The 20,039-nt window shown below is 35.7% G+C and overlaps 1 protein-coding gene across 1 annotated transcript in view; it reads right to left on the bottom strand.

Annotated features, from left to right (window-relative positions):
• Positions 1-20,039, bottom strand: part of REPTOR-BP (REPTOR-binding partner) — a 105,014-nt gene that overhangs the window by 10,859 nt on the left and 74,116 nt on the right. The window contains exon 2 of the mRNA XM_074170267.1: positions 3,753-3,840. Within this exon, the coding sequence (XP_074026368.1) occupies positions 3,753-3,840 (88 nt within the window). The remainder of the gene's footprint in view (positions 1-3,752; positions 3,841-20,039) is intronic.

The raw sequence follows: 20,039 nt of genomic DNA, 5'->3' as shown, positions 1-20,039 counted from the left end.
GCCGATGGTAATGCAACAGAAGCCAGGCGCATTTATCAGGAAAGATATCCTAATCGTGCCTTACCAGATAGCCGAACCTTTTCAAATATTCATCGTCGACTTGGGGAAACTGGTAGTTTTAAGAAAGGGACTCCGGAAGGTAGACCTCGTGTAGTAAGAACTCCTGAAATTGAGGAAGCGATGCTGCAAGAAATTGAGGAACATCCTGAGACGAGTACGAGGAAGACCGCTAGAACTCTGGATATTTGTCATCAAATTGTTTGGCGTATTTTGGTTGATTTTTTGTTATATCCATACCATATTTCAAGAGTGCAGGCATTACTCCCCAGAGATTTTCCACAGCGTGTGAACTTCAGTCAGTGGTATCTACAAAGTATTGCACTAAATCCGCAGTTTGAGACACAAATTTTGTTCACAGACGAAGCAAATTTTTCTCAGAATGCCATTCAAAATTTCCATAACAATCATGTGTGGGCTGAAGAAAATCCCCATGCAATAACCGAAACCCATTTCCAACACCAATTTTCGGTTAATGTATGGGCAGGAATTATAGGTGATCATCTAATAGGCCCATTTTTTCTATCAGGACGCCTTGGGTTATTGGAAGATGTGCCACTTGCGTTAAGGAATCGAATATGGTACATGCACGATGGCGCCCCTGCTCATTTCAGTGTAACTGTCCGAAACCATTTAAATACAGTTTATCCTAATCGTTGGATAGGTCGCGGAGGACCTCAGCAATGGCCAGCAAGATCCCCCGATCTCAACAGTTTAGATTTTTTTTATGGGGTCACCTTAAAACTCTTGTGTATAAAACTCCCGTTAATACTTTAGAAGATTTAAGAGAGCGAATAATTGCCTTGTGCGAAACTATACGAAATACGCCGGGAATATTTGAACGGGTGCGTAATTCCATGCGTAGAAGGGCGGAAGCATGCATACTAAGTGCAGGTGGCCACTTCCAACAATTTTTATAATCAGTTTTGGTATTATTACTAATTAACAAATTTGTGCTATTCGTTTAGACTTACTGTCACAAGATAAAATAAAACTCGTTTTTGTGAAAAATTTATTTTTTTGCAGATTATGTTTTCAAATATTATTAGGGAATTGGTAATGCGTTATGAAGCAATTTTCAGATTCTCATTCATTTTAGAATTGATCTAATTTCTTAATTTGCTTTCTGTCGATTTTTATTTTTTTGAGTGAAAATCATGCGTCGGACAAAGAAATACCAGGAGATCAAATTTTCTCAAAAATAAATGAGGATTTTAAAAATGATTTTATTTTGAAAAGAAAGCATTGGCGTAGTACTTTTTCCCCAAAAATATTCAATGCGAAACCCGTAGGGATGCCACTGTTTGAAAAAATACAAATTTGTGTACATCAGAAAATGCGCCTTGAGACATGGAACATATGTACCAAATATGCCAAAAATGTCTACAAAATTATCTCAGTTATTATTAAAAAACTGACTATTTTTGAAAACTTTGCCACCATGTATCTCAAAAGTTAAGGCGTTTAGGACATACGTCCATAGGAAGTTTTTTCTTAAAATGGGTCTAAGAATTACCTCCTTGAATATTAGCATGTGTTTACGGAACACCCTGTATAAAGAAGGCACAGGCATGAGCCGTTTTAACTTAGCGACTTGTCTTATTGTACTTACACGTAGTTCACAACTTTTTTTGACACGGCCAACCTCAACAACAGTTAGTTTTAACTTTGTATTATAAATTGATATAAATTTGAAAATTTTATTACTTTGACTTTGATTCAGTCAAAATTTCAGTTAAAGAAAAGAATGTTTCGAAGAGGCTATTCTTGGAAATGGCATTCATTTCACAGTCACAAAATTGCTTTAATAAAAACAAACTTAATCATTTAAGTGAAATTTATTCATATTTACTGCTAATAGATAGAAATTGGGATATTCTAGAAGATAACTCATTTGATATTACTTAATCAATACAATCCTCCCTCTTGCATTAAAACTCCATAAATCACTCCTTCAAGACATCTACAACTGTAGTTTGACTGAGTTTGCTCCAGCAGCTTAGACCAAGTGATCTCTTCTCTCATGTAATTCAAATGACACTTCCGTTTTGTTTCTAACCTAGTTGAGTTTCACATGGTTCATACATAAAATAAATTCAAATACCTTTTTGAACTGTGATTAACAATATATTTTCATTCACCATCATTTCATTTTTATACTTTTTAATCACAATTTTAATTAATGTGTTTTAAAGACTACCCTCCATCGGTAGGTTCGGTACACAGCTGTTTCAGCCTATAGAGCATCATCAGTACCGGGGTCTTAAATTGAAATCAATATGGAAATGATCAGAATGGCACTTATTTATTTATCTTTTGATTTTCATGGAAATATTTTTCAGCAGCTTGACTGCATTAACCTTTCTCGATTTCATATCTGCCACCGCAGTTGTTGGTTGATTGGTCAAACCACCAACACTGACATACCAATAGGTGGTTCCACTTATGTCTCGCTTGCGTTTACACAGTTATTTGTGATAAATACTTTTCATGGTTTTTCACATTTTTTCTTCAGTTGAGGACCGCTTGTCCGGTACTGACGATGCCCATAGGCTGAAACAGCTGTCTACCGGTGGCTCTTAAATTGAAATCAATATGGAAATGATCAGAATGGTACTTATTCATTTATCTTTAGATTTTCAGGGAATTATTTTCCAGCAGCTTGACTGCATTAACCTTTCTCGATTTCATATCATTTCTAGAAAAATGTGGATTCGTTTTTCGATGACATTGACATTCCAGGTTAGCTTCCCAAATTTCTCCCACCACAGTTGTTGGTTGATTGGTTAAACCATCAACACTGACATACCAATAGGTGATTCCACTTATGTCTCGCTTTCGTTTACACAGTTATTTCTGTTAAATACTTTACATGGTTTTTCACATTTTGTCTTCAGTTGAGGACCGCCTGTCCGGTACTGACGATGCCCATAGGCTGAAACGGCTGTCTACCGGTGGCTCTTAAATTGAAATCAATATGGGAATGATCAGAATGGTACTTATTTATTTATCTTTTGATTGTCATTTTCCAGCAGCTTGACTGCATTAACCTTTATATATATATATATATATATATATATATATATATATATATATATATATATATATATATATATACATATTACACATATCAGAGAAACTACAAAAATCGATTTGATCTCCACAAACTTTATTGAAAAAATATATCACAACATGTTTCGCTAAACATTAGCTTTTTCAAGCATTAATCACTTGAAAAAGCTAATGTTTAGCGAAACATGTTGTGATATATTTTTTCAATAAAGTTTGTGGAGATCAAATCGTTTAGGTGTAGTTTGTGAAATTACTATGGATCTTCATCAAGTAACGGCCGAATCAATCAGAAAAATAAAAATGTTCTGTTTACACAGTGTAGTTTCCCTGATGATGACAATGAAAAGTGTAGAAACATTGGAATAAATGTCTTGAGGAGACTATTCTTTTGCATGGTGTTTTGTTTCGAAATGTTCAATTGAAAATATTTTTCAAAATCGATGCTCCAATATTGTTGTGATGACTGTAACTGCACGAATTCAAAAAGTGAATTATTTCATGCATGTTTTTCATGTTCTTTTGTTACGATTATTACTCATTGTGATACCACAACAAAATAGATATCGTACTTCAATTAATTGATGTACCGTCAAGGAACATGTACATACGGAGAAGTAACTTACCCAATTTGGCTTTCATGTCAATTTTTTCAGCTGATTTCCTGCCTGGCTTCCGTCCCCGCTTCCCTGATTCCTTGCGAGAAGGACCTTCCTGGAAATAATATCATAAATTACTGTTACTCTAGCAACTATATTCAAAAGTTTTTCAATGAAAATATAAAAATTAAAAAATGTGTGGTTGGTTCTTGAGTGTTCCTGTTTATTTATGCTGTAACCAATGGTCGTTTATATCCTTTTTCTTGGCTTCACCGTGCCTACTAAGTACGAAGTCATTTAAGCTAGAAACACGTGTTTACGGTTTGTGTTGAATATATCAGCAACTCTATAAAACATTTTATTTTTCATTATACAGTCCATTTTTTTTATTATGTGGTAACATTGCTATATTCTAAACCGTAACAGATATTTATGATGCACTGTTTAGAACCTTTGGTGTAGTACTAAAATATTACTGGAGTTTTTCTCTCAACACCAAATCGTTATTTTCAACACCTCGACGCGTGTTTCGATCACCAAGTGATCATCTTCAAAAGGAAGATTAAACTGCCATGTTATATTCTTGGTATTAATCATACATCCATGTATCTAAATAACTACTTTAATATATTAAAACAAGATACCTCATTTTGGTACTACATACGACTCTAGTCTGACGTTAACCTCGGTCTGTTCGTTGGGTTTAATCTTCCTCTTGAAGATGATCACTTAGTGATCGAAACACTTGTCGAGGTGTTAAAAATAACGATTTGGTGTCGGGAAAAAACTCCAGTAATATTCGTAATAGATATGAAGACGATTAAATGGAAAAAAAGGTGACTACCGTGAAGAACAGTACAATGGCCTGAGAAAATTTACACGAAATTTCGTCCTCGAATTTTACAGAGAAAACTAAAAATGCTGTTTCTGGTTTTTAACGAATAGAAATATTATTTCAGAAAATTTAAAAAATGGAAAGGGAAAGTTTCATTCATTTGAAATGTACTATAAGGATGTAACAATAAATCTTTGAATAAATGTTTAAATAAACGTCAACACGGCCATCATCATTTTTTTCAAATACGGACCTGTCTCCTTCATGGCAAATATTGATAAAAGCGATGAAATAATCCATTTGTATATCACACTTGATATTTTAATAGTTTCATTTGAAATGACTACCATAATCAGTAGGTAACAGCAATTTTGAAATACGGACCTATCGTTAGTTCTTCTGTAAATTGTTTTGATTTCTACAAAACGCATTCAACTCTTGACATACCTCAGATATTATCCAATAATTTTGATAACCAATATTTGTATTTTTCCTTTTTGGATTTTTTTTGTATTACAGTAATCCTTGTTTTAAGGCTGATTTCCCTGAATCCATTTTTATATGGAATAATTCTCAATTCTGGAAGAATCGAAAATATTAATTTTTGGTTGAAAAACGATTGTTGTGTAATCTGGTACAATTAAATAGCACCTCAGTTGATTTGCCATTTTTGAACGCGTAGGCTTTGCTTGGTATCTATCAAAAGGGAAGAACTGTTTATTTCTGTTGAGAACTGTCAGACGTTTATGCACTCGGATACTAAAGATGTATTCAAATGAGGAAAGGACTGATATGTTATTCACTTATGGAAAATCAAAAAGAAATCCTCCTTTAGCAAGAAATACGTAGGGTGAGCTATACCCGAATCGTCGTATTTCTAACATTCAAATGCGTAGCTGCTTAAAAAGAAATTTGAGAGATTGTGGTGTATTTGACAGAAATAAAACTAGAAAATATGGTATATCTAACAGCTTGGCACCGGGACACTCGCCGATGCGAATATTCGAACGGTGCGAACGGCAAAGCGTCTTGGGACTGAAACAAACGCATGAAGCAACGGCGACCGGCGAAATGTACCGAGCTAATCGCGTGGGCGACTTGCGGCGCGGCCGGCGAACAAAACGAATGCATGAATCTGTACGGCGCGAGCCACGGAGTCGAGCGGCAGTCGCGGCGAATAGTGCAGTGATCAAACGAGTTTACAGCCTGGCCACAGGACACTTGCGATGCGAATATTCGCGCGGTGCGAACAGCGAAGCGTCTAGCGACCGAAACAAACGCATAGGAATGTACTTATGTAGCCACGCGCAACGGCGACCGGCGAAATGTACCGAGCTAATCGCGTGGGCGACTTGTGGGGCGCGGCCGGCGAGCAAAACGAATGCATGAATCTGTACGGCGCGAGCCACGGAGTCGAGCGGTAGTCGCGGCGAATAGTGCAGTGATCAAACGAGTTTACAGCCTGGCCACAGGACACTTGCGATGCGAATATTCGCGCGGTGCGAACAGCGAAGCGTCTAGCGACCGAAACAAACGCATAGGAATGTACTTATGAAGCCACGCGCAACGGCGACCGGCGAAATGTACCGAGTTAATCGCGTGGGCGACTTGTGGGGCGCGGCCGGCGAGCAAAACGAATGCATGAATCTGTACGGCGCGAGCCACGGAGTCGAGCGGCAGTCGCGGCGAATAGTGCAGTGATCAAACGAGTTTACAGCCTGGCCACAGGACACTTGCGATGCGAATATTCGCGCGGTGCGAACAGCGAAGCGTCTAGCGACCGAAACAAACGCATAGGAATGTACTTATGAAGCCACGCGCAACGGCGACCGGCGAAATGTACCGAGCTAATCGCGTGGGCGACTTGTGGGGCGCGGCCGGCGAGCAAAACGAATGCATGAATCTGTACGGCGCGAGCCACGGAGTCGAGCGGTAGTCGCGGCGAATAGTGCAGTGATCAAACGAGTTTACAGCCTGGCCACAGGACACTTGCGATGCGAATATTCGCGCGGTGCGAACAGCGAAGCGTCTAGCGACCGAAACAAACGCATAGGAATGTACTTATGAAGCCACGCGCAACGACGACCGGCGAAATGTACCGAGCTAATCGCGTGGGCGAGTTGTGGGGCGCGGCCGGCGAGCAAAACGAATGCATGAATCTGTAAGGCGCGAGCCACGGAGTCGAGCGGTAGTCGCGGCGAATAGTGCAGTGATCAAACGAGTTTAGTTGTTTTCGCCGCGAAAAATGAACACCGAGACTTTAATTGCCGAAACCTCTTCGATTCATTAGTTGGTTTTTTGTTTTAGTTGTAAGAAAAATTACTGTTATATAATTTAGATTTTTGCAATCAATAACAATTATCTGAAGGTGTTTTCATTTCCTGAAATATTAATATACAGTGTAACATTCAGTTAGCTGATAATATTGTGGGCAAAGATACACAATACAGTGATAGAAAAGGAACATTTAGATGCAACATTTCCAACAAAATGGATTGGAAACAATGAAACATTTGCCTGACCAGCTCGATCCCCAGACCTTACTACTTCGAATTTTTTCTCTGGAGATACAATATCTAAAACAGATATCGACTATTGACCACAAAATGAGAGATGCATGTAATAACATTACACCCATCATGTCAGAAAATTGCCATAAAAATTGTATGGACATACAAGGTATATGCATTAAACAAAGAGGTCGTCAATTCGAGTATTTGATGTAGTTTGTTATGTAGATTTCATTTTATAAATTGGCTTTATTTTCCCCAAAAATTTATTATGAAATAAATTGTTTTTCTGTTTGATAGTTGTCACTTATTTTAAATGAAACGCTGTATCAATATTTGTATCAAAACAGACAGGTTCATATTCGAAAATATAATTGATGATGGCAGTTTTGACACGAAACGTTTACTCAAAGATTCATTGTTATATCATTCATGAGGCATACAGTAAATCAGATAACTTCAACAAAACGAGTCAGAAGCATTTATTTCATAATAATTGTATATAAATCAACGGATGAGAGATGTGGCCATTTCACGGGAGCCGAATAATATTCTTTCTCTATTGCTTGACTGAAATGAAGATTATGGTGTAATTATTCACAAAAAATGCTATAAATTCAATTTTAGTAAATTAGTACGAACTGAAGCAGAAAATAGTGATATATACTGGGGTCGCTAGTAAAAGAAATACGTCGTCATTCATATAGAATGATGCATGTTCCATTAATTTTTTTTCAATATGAATTTCATCAAGATCAGTAAAGTCAGTATGCTTTTTAGCAAGTAGATTCACTGTTGTGCAGTGGTCACTATGTCAGTATAAAAAGTGCTATATCGTGAATATTTGTAATTTTGCATTTCAAAATGAAAAAACTAGAATTCCATCAAAATATTCGAATCGAAAAGTTGTCTTGTTGTTCCTCTTATACTTGTCAGTTGTTTGTTTATCAAAACTCTTCTTGTACCAAAAGTGCAGTGCATATTTTGGCAACTTACAGTGTTTCAAAATGTTGCAAACAAATATTTTTTTGAGAATCGACTCGAGAATTTAATGCTTTCAAAAAGCAATAAAAAAGCATCTCTTTCTGAAACAAGCATCTGAACGTGAACCTTATAATGTACGTACCTACCCATTTCATTACTCTTTGGTACTGTTTCTATTCCACAATGCCAAGTGTTCATATCTCATGTATTATAATAAAAATAATATTTCTTTAGAAACGTGCTGTGTACAGTCTGTATTTTCTTGTTATAAAATGAATATGAATACTTGAATTTCAAATAAACTTATTATTAATCAAACATTTTAATAAAAATATCACATCTATCTCGAAAGTTTATATGGAATTTCACATTTTTTTGTTTTTCTCAGCTGCCAATTAATTGAATTGCGTGCGCCACTGTCGGTGAAGGGAGAGTCACAGGTCTCCTTTTTCCCCGAAACACGCACGCCCTTGAATCTAGCGTCTTCAACACAAACTATGTCGTAGATATTGATTTGCTGAGTCCATTTACTTTTGCAAGTCCATGGATAATTCGAATTATTGAATTACTAACGGCTCTTTTCACCATAGATTTTCGGAGGTATAGCGTTTAATTCCGATCTCCGACAATCTGTAAAAACGTATACAGTGCCTTCATTTCAAAAGTTCCCACCCCTAGTACTTCGTTTAGCAGGGAGAATTTTTCGTGGGCAAAAAACACGTCCATTTAGATATCGAGGGGGAAGTTTAAAACCACTGCCAGTGGTATTTTAGGTTTAACCCCCTTACCCCTATCTACCCACACTTAATAATATTAAATGGCATCCCCTATCTTGTAACACATCATTTTAAAGATCTTAAAAATACTCACTCAACCCCGTTTAGAAAACTGAAATTGGTTGATCCGTTCTCATAAAATTGGGCAAAAAAATGTTTTAGCTGAAAGTGAGATAAGGGCACACAGTTACTTCTTGGCGTCAGTTACAATTAAATGGTGAAAACTTTTACCAGAATTATTTATTCCTTTCAGTTGCACTGACAGTAATAAAAATCGTAATGGTGTACACTTTACAAGAAAAAACTGAAATTATTTTCATTTATGGTGCTGAAGATAGGTGTGCTCGTAGGACAGCCCGGGTTTTTAATGGAAGGCATGCAGGCCAAAACGTGAGTCACCGATATGTTCTAGACCTTGTTCAAAAATTTGAAGAGACCGGTTCTGTGTGCAACAAAGCAGTAAAGCAGCCGAGAGTTCTTACGGAAGCCGCACCGATTGAGATTTTGGGCCAATTCGCCGTTGAGCCTACTACTTTCATTTCGAAAGTCGCTAAGTTAGTAAATATTTTAGTTGGTTCTATACACAAAGTTTTAAAACTAAACAAGTTCTTTCCTTACAAAATGAGTATTCTTCAGCAACTCTCAGTGAGGGTGACTATGATAGGAGAATTGAATTTTGCGAAATAATGACTGCGAGAATTCAAAATGACCCGAATTTAATAAAAATATTTGCCTCAGTGATGAATCAACTTTTTTTCTTAATGGATTTGTAAATAAGCATAACTGTAGATACTGGGATAATGAAAATTGTATTTAAACTTATTGGAAAATGTAATCGATCCACTCATAACAAAGTCCTTAGAACGCTAAGTTGATGAAGACAACCCGATCTTGGATGAACAAAATTTACATTTTCAGCAGGACGGCGCACCGCCACACTACGCATTACATGTCCGACAGTGGCTCGATCAACGGTACCATGACAAATGGGTTGGCAGAAGAGGAGCTCTGGAATGGCCGGCGAGATCTCCATATTTAACGCCATTGGATTTCTTTCTCTGGGGTTATTTGAAGACAATGGTATACAAAACTTTCCCGTAGGACATTCAGTATCTAAGACACAGGATTACTGACACATGCACACATATTAATAACGAAACATTTACAAAAGTCCGACAGGAATTCGAGAATAGATTGTATTTTTGGTTAGCTACCAATGGTGAACATTTTGAACACCTAATAAAGTAAGGTACATTTATTTAATTGCAATAGCTATTAGTTTATTTTTCATTATAATTAATTTTCTTAATCTGCTCCAGTTTACAAATACTTTTTGTTTTTGAATAAAACGGAGAAAATATTCAGCATTTTGGACGAGTGTTTTTGTTTGCATGAGTAACACTGACGTCTGAAACGTTGTCAGAGAAGAGAACTGCTAACGACAACAAAAGTTGTACTCGTAACCTGCAATTAATACCAAGGTAAGTTTTATTGGAAAGGTCAGTTCTCGTTCTTTGAAGGTGAATATGTTATGCTCATAAGTATAAAAGCGTGGCTTCAATAGAATCGATATAGAAATTGCATTACAATCAGACGTGACTGAGTAATTGAGTCATATTTGATTTGATATCACGCAAGGGTCTTCTGTAAATAGCAAAATGTAAAATAAAAAAAATATTTTTTTTTGTTCATGATGAACTTAAAGGGTACGTTAACCAAAAAATATTGAAAAACATAATCCGGATAAGATAAACTGCTCAAAGAGGTTGATGTATCCCAAACAAGGGCATTTTTATTTATATTTCTCACATGAAGTGTGAATATTTGCTTGCGATTGTCATTCTTGAGTGATGTGGAATATAATATGTCTTCAATGTTATGGCGAAGAGATTTTATTTCTCAAGTTTGTAGTTTCATAGAGAATATGAATATCAGTGAGAATTCTTGTCGAATATAATGAATTGTGAACGAAGTATTATCAGAATTCTGATAATATTTCGCAGTGTCACATATAAAATTTTGGAATGTCAAATAAATGAAATATTTTTTCCGTAACGAGTATGGTTTTCCAGGGTGATCGGCAATTCTGTTAAACAACACGCCCCTCATTATGCTGCACCATATTGAGACCGATAGGTGTGTTTTTAGATAAGCAAGTTTGTTACGAAACTTTTTTACAACTTCAGTAAGTTGAACTGAAATCATTCATACACAAGAGGAATTTTTATAATTATACTGAAACGATACTTATTATCTTACAATAGATGGAAGTGTTCGAAATGAGATTCCAAGTCAAATCTGTTAGAAATGCAGTTAGATTGGAGATAACTTTAATCGATGTTAAATATATTTGCTAGGAATTGCACGTTGAAAAGTAAGACCACGTTAATTCTTAGCTCGGACACGTTTCGACTTTTGAGGGCTGTCGTTCGTACAGGGACAATAACTGGTTAATGGAAAAACAGATTTGACATATGAATTTATGAATTTTTATGTATGGTTTCCATCACACAAGATGAAATGGTAATTTTGAAAATTGGTATAACGAAGTTCTGTATTATGTGTTGTTTTTGGTATTACAGGTAACAAAACAAGATACCACATATTCCATATAGTTAACAATCTAACTAGGGAAATTGATATAATAACACAGATAGTTCATAATAATGGTTTCAACGCAGATACTATCCAGAAGTTAGTCAGGAAACAAAGCCGGAAATTCACTTACAGATTGATATACCCTCAGATCAAACAACCAGAAATCAAAGAAATGGGTAACGCTAACATATTTTGAAAAAAAAACAGGGATAATTGCGGGTTTCTTCAGAAAAAACAATGTGGAAGTGGCATTCAGATCACATGCCTGGTTATCTCATTTCCTTTTCAATGCCAAAGATAAGGTGGACAAGTTGGAGAAATCTGGAGTTTATAAGCTTAAGTATCCCGAGTGTAATAGTGTTTATGTGGTCAATGTGGCCGAAATTTCCACAAACGGTTTGCTGAACATGAAAGGTCCTTCAGACTAGGAAAAAATGATTCGACGTTTTCAAACCATTCCTTGGCAAGCAACCACAAGTTTCCGAATCTAAAAGATACGGAAATTTTGCACTATGCAAGGAAGGGTTACAAACTCAATTATTCAGAATCCTTGGAAATTCACAAGCATAAAAATTGCGGGTGCAACCTGTTAAATGACCAAATCGATTTAATTTACTCGCCGGTTTTTAAATTAGCACATCCTCATTGTAAACTGTAAATTCAGGTACTCAATCAAGCCAAGTACCTCTATTAGTACGTACCTACAGAGGTGGTATATAATGGCTAATGTAATTAATAATTGTTAGTTTATTGTATAAGTTTGAAAATGTCCGTATAGGACGAAACTGCAGTAACGTTAGTTACAAATAAAAGTGGTAAAAATATAGAAAGTTTCATTTCTCTTTTCTTCATTATGATTTCCTACCACGTAGTAACGACTACATCTATCAATTTGTTAAAAGAGGTGTTTCATACCATTTCAAAAGCAGATTTTGAATGTGGGGGTTCATATTTTGAATGAGGAAATGCAGTATGTTGAAATTCATGAAACATTGAATTTTGAAAAAAAAATTGGATAATTATTGAGGAAAATGACTAGCGAGCAGCCTTCAAAAAATTGATTTTGAGACATTAGTAAAGTACCCTTATTTTGAAAAATCTCGGGAAATGTCAATTGAAAGGTGCTCAGCATTAAAAAATACATTGAGATTTGAATTCATGGCCACTTAAGTAAAGTTTTATAATGGGTTTACGAAAAAAATTGCTGAAACGATGAATAGACTACATCCTGTATAAGATGGTTTATTTGAAAAGCCTGCAATTAACAAATTACACAACCATTGTGTTCACCACGTTAATTTTCCTGGAGAGTAAAATAATTTTGAATTCGAACTACATTCTGTAGGTAATAGGCAAGAACCAACAATTTCATTGATAAAAAACTCGTGCTAACTAGTCAGATAGATAATTATAATATTGAAATTAAATCAAAAGGGTTTTCTCTCATTGATAAAAAGATACATTCCTATTCATACCTGAATTGCGAATCGACGCACCTGTCTCAGTAATTTTCCTAATCTCTGTAAGTTAGACCAGGAAGGATTATATACTTATGAAGACGTTACCTGTGTCATATTTTCGCGAGGACTGCGAAACAAATTCTTCCACTTTTTTTACACATCATACAAAAAGCTTTTCCGATAATTATTTAACACTTCACAAACTCATAGAAACCCAGAAATAAAGCAAAATGCGTAATTATTCGCCGCTGCGAGTGTTCAGGGTTAAACATAAATAATGAAAACAATCAGCGGAACTGCATTACAAATCAACTACCTACCCATCGGTTTTCGAAAATGCATCCACAATCAACTGTGCTAAAGAATTCAATACGTATTAACCGAAGCCGGTCTCCGGACACGTGAAATAAACCATCGAGACTTAAACACACAAACACGAAAATAACATCAGAATAATATAATTTCCTTTAAAAAATAAATATAAAAACTACGCTTACCCTTCGATACTACCGAAATGCGTAGTTCTGCCGGCGCAACACGCAATAGAAAGCAACCAGCCAGGCTAGATACGAGTCGAGACGGCAAGACTCGGTCGTCAGGAAAAGCCTGCATAGCGGCGTTGCCGTATTGCGCGAGAAATCGTGAGACAGGCGTTAATTAATATCAGGAAATTAACGATATCAGTTGATTGAAATGAAAGACGTAGCCGTGCAGTAGGATAGGGAATTATTAGTTATTGAAATCTCAAATAGTCAGAGAAATTTATCTGAACTCTCTTTTCTTGAAAATAATCACAAATATTTGAATAATTTATCCCACACGCTAGCGTTATTAGTGGTTATCTTATGAATATTCAAAAACCTGACTAGGTACAATCATAATTAATTATCGATAGTCATACCACCAGATTTTAAAATTGTATCGATAAATATCCATTATTAACGAAAAATTTTATTTAGCAAAACAACGATACCAAACAGCATGTAATCTATTGGTGATTACTGATTGCTTGATTGGTATTGTCCAAAAATAATATCGTTTGAGTTTGATATAATTGTGATTCATCCAAGAAAACTCAGCTAAATGCATCGATATAAGAACATAATATTATATTTAATACATTTTATTACCTGAATAACAAGAAATTCCAGCAAGGACATTTGGTTAGAAGGACACTTATTGAAGACACAATGTTCGAATATATAAACAGAGTACGTAAACGATTAACCTCGTATTTGTCAACAATAGGAGTCAACCGACTCATCTACTTGACGGGGCTAGATGCATTTACTTACTGTTTGTCGCGTTTTCTTTACGATTTCAGTGAAATTGCTACTATTCAGAATAACGATTCGATTCGAATTAAAAAATGTCTCATAACAATAAGTTTCGATTGAGGCATTGAGATTCCTGAATATTATATATGGTATTTAAGTGCAGTTTGAATCGATGGATTGTTGTCTTATTTTCGTGAGATTAGGTGAATCAGTGTCTTGCATCTGTTCATTGTATTGGCTAGTTTCATTTGATTTACATATTCATTTGAGTTAGAGTCTAGCCAGTGTCATAATAATAATATCAAATTGAGCCTGTGAATTTCTGTAAAAGTTTCAATATTTAGTCACAATCGTATTTGAATATTCGATTCCATTGTTTTCACTTCCAGCATGATGCATAACTAAGCCCTGAGAGTCAGGTATGATTAATGACACCTTGATGTTAGTTTTATGGCTGTTGGAAAGAAGCGTTTTATCGCTGTGAAATTCTGTTTTGGTGGCTTAGGGAGGTGCTCGTGTTCCGCTTGATTAGAGGTTTCCATATGTTGCGTATTTCTACGCTAGCTTGGCTAAATGCGTTGTTGGACAACATATATACGGTTTCTTTGAACTCTCTCCTAAACCAGTGTTCTTCTTTGTGGATGGTTTCAGCTTGAGCCCACTTGATGTTATGTTGATAAGTTTCAACGTGCTCTACTTTTCCTGATTTGGTGGTTTCTCCTAGTTGCGTATGATTCTCATGCTCGGCAATGCGAACTTTCAATGGCCCCTTAGTTTCACCGATGTATGATTCTCCGCACTCGCAGGGTATCCGGTAAATGCAATTCTTGGAATCGCAGTCCGCGTTTGGTGGCCTCGTTTTTGCGAGGATGCTACGGATAGTGTTCCCAGATCTGAAGCAGGTTCTGATGTTATACTTGGACCCAACCAGTACAAGTACTGGTTGTGGCAGCTTCTCTTCCTTGTGGAGCTCTTGCTGTCTTCTAGCTTTACTAGCTAAAGCTCGTTTCACCATCACTATGGAGTAACCATTTCGTTGAAGGTCATTTTTGATGATGCCTAGTTCGTTTTCGAGGCAATGGAAGTCCCAACTAATGAAATGTATCACGAAACATTGTCAACTACCTTCATACAAATATAAAATTTATATTCATTTACTTGACTTTTATTTCACAAACACAAGCTATTCGAACATGTCGGTTGACCCTTTCTTTATATTTTATAAGTGATATACAGAAAAATGTAACTCAATCAAAGTAATGCAAATTTCAAATATTTTGGGATTATCACTGACTGGAAATATATGTTCTAGACAATGTGAAATACTCGATAATAGGCAATAATTCAATAGATCAAACTTCAAATAACTGACAATGAGGAGTTGAAAACATATGTTTTTACCAAAAAATTTGCCTTTCCTTAAGTTTGGAAGCGACTCTTGTGTGTAGAATCTCCTATTTTTCAATTTTTAAGCTGTAGCGTAATCGTGAACGAAATCTCTTTCAATATTCATTGAAATGTTTGGCGTACAAATTACGAAGGTAAAAGTGGTTTCTTTGTAAATGGAGAGAGTAATTATTTCATATGGCTTCTATCTTCCAATTTATAAATGGAAAATATCTGTTCATTCGGAATTTCTCATATGTTATAGAGATGATATACAAAAATGGAATGTAACATAATTTATCAATAGACTTGCACCCCTAAGCAAGTATAATATCATTTGAGAGTCCTTGAAATTCTTTTTAAATTAGGGTTCAGATTTCAACATGACATTTTGAGTTTTATTATTAAAAGCTTTTATTTAAATTAACTTGTATGTATGTTAACAAATCTTGCAAGTTTAATTTGACCCACTTCCCGGTATCCGATTGACCTGAAATTTAGTGTTCCTTTTTGTGGATGATTTCAGCTTGACCCCATTTGATATTATGTTGATGAGTCTAAACATGCTCTGCTATTCCGGATTTGCTGGTTTCTCCTCGCTGTGTGTGTTTCTTGTGCTCAGCAATGCGAACTTTCGATGGCCTCTTAGACTCACCGATGTATGATTCTCCGCACTAGGGTGTCCGGTAAATGCAATTCTTGGAATCACAGTCCTCGTTTGGTGGGCTGGTTTTTGTAAGGCTGCTACGGATAGTGTTCCCAGATCTGAAGCAGGTCCTGATGTTATACTAGGACCCAATCCTACTTATCCTTTCCGAGAGTCCTCTGATGTAGGGAAGTACAAGTTCTGGTTGTGGCGGCTTCTCTTCCTTGTGGAGCTCTTGCTGTCTTCTAGCTAAAGCCTATTTCTTTTTCGAGACTTTCCTTTGAATCACAGAGCTCGAAAGCACGGTCTAGTAGAGTCTTGATGATTCCTCTCTTAGTCGATTGATGGTGGTTGAATTTCTGGTTCAGATACTGTCCTGTGTGAGTGTGTTTTCGATATACAGATGTTTCCCATTTAGTGTCGGTCCTCTTAATCAATACGTCTAAGAAAGACAATTCGTTGTGGAATTCCTTCTCCATTGTGAAAGTGATGTGCTTCAGGAAAATGTCTAGTTCTGCATTCCCATGGTTCCATATTATGAAGCTGTCGTCTACGTATCTCAACCAGACTCGGGGCTTCTTGTGGGCTTCTTCAATGGCCAGAGTTTCAAACCACTCCAAACCGAAAGTCCTATAAATAGTCAGATCTTGGAGGAATAAGTTCAGTTATCACCCGAAGACGATTGTGGATACTAACAATCGAAACGTCGTGACTTAACTTGGTTTGGAATTTTTTAATTTTTTTAATTTTAATTTTTCATTTTTGTTAATAATATTTTTTAATTTTCAGCTTTTATTAATATTTAAATTTTTTATTTTCTGGTTGTAGCTTGTATGTTATTTTCTTGTAATTTCAGTTTTTTGTTTCAGTAAAATTGTTATTTTCGGTGAATCTTTTTATTTTTTTCAGGGATTTCAAATCAATTTATATTATATTAGACAATGGAAGTCCGAACTTATGAAATACACCACGAAATATTGTCAACCCCCTTCAAACAGCTCTTACCCTGCTAAACGAAGGTCTGGGAGGATTGACAAATATTTCTTCGGTACTCGTGGGAACACTATGAGAAATAAAGAAACATCAACACAAAGGAAAAGTAGGATAAAGAGAAATTGAAACGAAATGAAAAACTTGCCAATGAAAGCGCTAACTTGACTGATAGAAGAATTAGACTAGGCCATGTAATAATGACGCCATCAATGAAATGAATAGACTAAGAAATATGACAAGCTAATTCTTCTAAAAGGTATGCCGGAGAAGTAGGTACCTACCTACTTCTATAGAATATAGTTCATCCTAATAATAGTTTTCCCCGTTCCTTAAGTTTTTCTGTTAAAGGACTCTCCGTTTCATAGATGGACTTTCGTATTGATCGAAAACTATCGATTGAAACTAAAAAATATAAAATAAAATAATGATAAAAAAACTTTTGAAATAAGCTTTTATTTAAGTGCCCTAAAATATCAACATAAAATTTTAAATCACATTAACCACATTCATTTATGACTTTACAGAATTGAAATTATGATAAAAGCTTGTCGCGATAATTTCAATTTGTAATTGAAATTTTGTAATTAGGTAGGCACCTACTAAACTTGTTTAAATTCAAATTATTTAGCTGCTTACTCACTGCTCAGTTGAATCAATTTTCAAACTGATGACACAGTCGTCCATCTATTCTATACTTACTTAATATTATAAATGTGAAAGTTGTGAGGATGGATAAATATATGTATGTAGGTATGTATGTTTGTGACTATTTCAAGCCTAAACGATTGAACGTATTCTGTTCAAAATCTGTTTTTCCGTTAACCAGCTGTCGCACCCCTACGAATGACAACCCTCAGAAGTCGAAACTTAACGAGATGTTACCTTTTAACATGTGATTCCTAACACGGGTTGGACGATAGCAAGTGACAATCGAAGATGAAACTTTACATAAATACAGCTTATCCATCAGAATATCATATAGGCTACAATTTACAAAGGTTTTGTGTAATGTTGGTCAATATAACGATGAGTATTAAGTAAGTCGGAAAAATGTTTGCTCCCTGAGAGCTATCTGCCTATACTGTTGGAGTTATATGGGGATAATGTACCATGAGATTGTGTATCTTAAATAGTTGTAAATAAAAATTCGCGATAGCATATACAGGGTGTTGATTAAGTATGTACCATAAATTTAACAGACGATTCTTTAGGTAATTTTAAGACGAAATGTTATGTTATGTTATGTTATGAAATGTATGTTATAAACATGGGTCCGCAAATCCTTCGTTCTCAAGATACAGGGTGTTGAAATAAAAATGAAAAAAAAGTTATTCGTAAATATCCTAAATATCCTTTACCTAAGTTTGTTGTAATTTGGCAATGGTATTTATAACATAAAGGAGCTAATTTAACCAGAACGTGATTCAATTTATGAAGTCCAGTAGCGTCTCAAGCTGGATTTGAACGAATATTTTCGACTTAAAAATGTACGGCACTGACTTTTGTGCAATTTATATCATTTTTTTGGATTAAGCAATTAGAAATACAACTTTTTTGTCTCTTGAATTTTTTTCGTATCTTGCTTAGTTTTTAAGAAAAAAAAAGTCGACCTAATTGCATATCCCTGGACCTCACAAGGAATAATAGGGGGAATTGAATGTTTCTTTTGGAAATTATTATTTTTACAATTTTTCATTACTAATTATGTAACAATAACACCAAATATTAAATAACATTAACATCTAGACTAACGAATTGCACTAAATTAAGTGTTAGAAATGACCTCTTTCTACTTCAATACAACCGTCTAGCCGCTGCATCATAGAATTTCGTACTCTTCTCTTTTATTTTTTATTATGTCACATGAATTAATGATTTTATTCCGTAAATCCTCTTCACTTTGAATAACAATTTTGTATACCAACGCTTTAAGGTGTTCTCAGAGAAAATAATCTGAGGGATTCATTTCGGGCGAGCGACGTGGCCATGGGTGTGGGCCTGCTCTCCCAATCCAGCGATTATGGTAATTTTCATCCAAAAATTGCCGTGCCACTACACTAAAATGTGGTGGAGCACTATCGTGCATGTACCACATACGGAATCTTTCCATGACTGGAATTTCTTCTAAAAGTCCAGGTAAAACAAATTCTCAAAACCTTCGGTATTCTTCTCCATTAAGTCTAGGTGGAAGGAAGTGAGGCTCAATGAGATGATGGTCACCGACAATTCCAACCCAAATATTAAAAGAAATCTGTTCTTGAAAATTATTTTTCATCAAGGCGTGTGGATTGTTTTTGGCCCAAATGTGATTGTTGTGGAAGTTAATAATTGAATTGCGAGAAAAACAAGCTTCATCTGTAAACAATATTCGACTTGGGAAACCTGGATTTCTTCTTATTTCACCGCGTAACCACTTAGAAAAAGCTAGTCTTACAGGCAAATCTCTGGGCAATAGAGCTTGCACACGTTGCATGTGATAGGGATATAGCTGCTGGGCTCTGAAAATATGCCACACTGTGACATGGGTAATATTCAGTTCTTCAGCTATTTTCCGAGTACTGGTCTGAGGATTTACTTCAATCTCATTTAAAACAGCTTCTTCAATTTGAATTGTTCGTACTGTTGCAGGCCTCCTAATGACAACCGTCGATCTTTTGAAGCTGCGTTTCAGAAAGTCGTGCATGGAGACGTACAAAAGTTCTTCTATTAGGCACTACACGCTGAGGAAATCTTTCATGGTAAATGCGTCTTGCAGCATTCTCGTTTCCGTGAGCCATTCCATAACAGAAATGCATATCTGCTATTTCACTGTCGATAAACTGAACCATGTTTTACAAAAATGGTTCGAA

Source organism: Leptinotarsa decemlineata, unplaced genomic scaffold, assembly GCF_025532065.1.
Source record: "Leptinotarsa decemlineata unplaced genomic scaffold, Ldec_3_MD MMD2_P_RNA_scaffold_7, whole genome shotgun sequence".
NCBI lineage: Eukaryota > Metazoa > Arthropoda > Insecta > Coleoptera > Chrysomelidae > Leptinotarsa > Leptinotarsa decemlineata.
The sequence above is the reverse complement of the archived record's forward strand: the minus strand, read 5'-3'. Positions and strand labels throughout refer to the sequence as shown.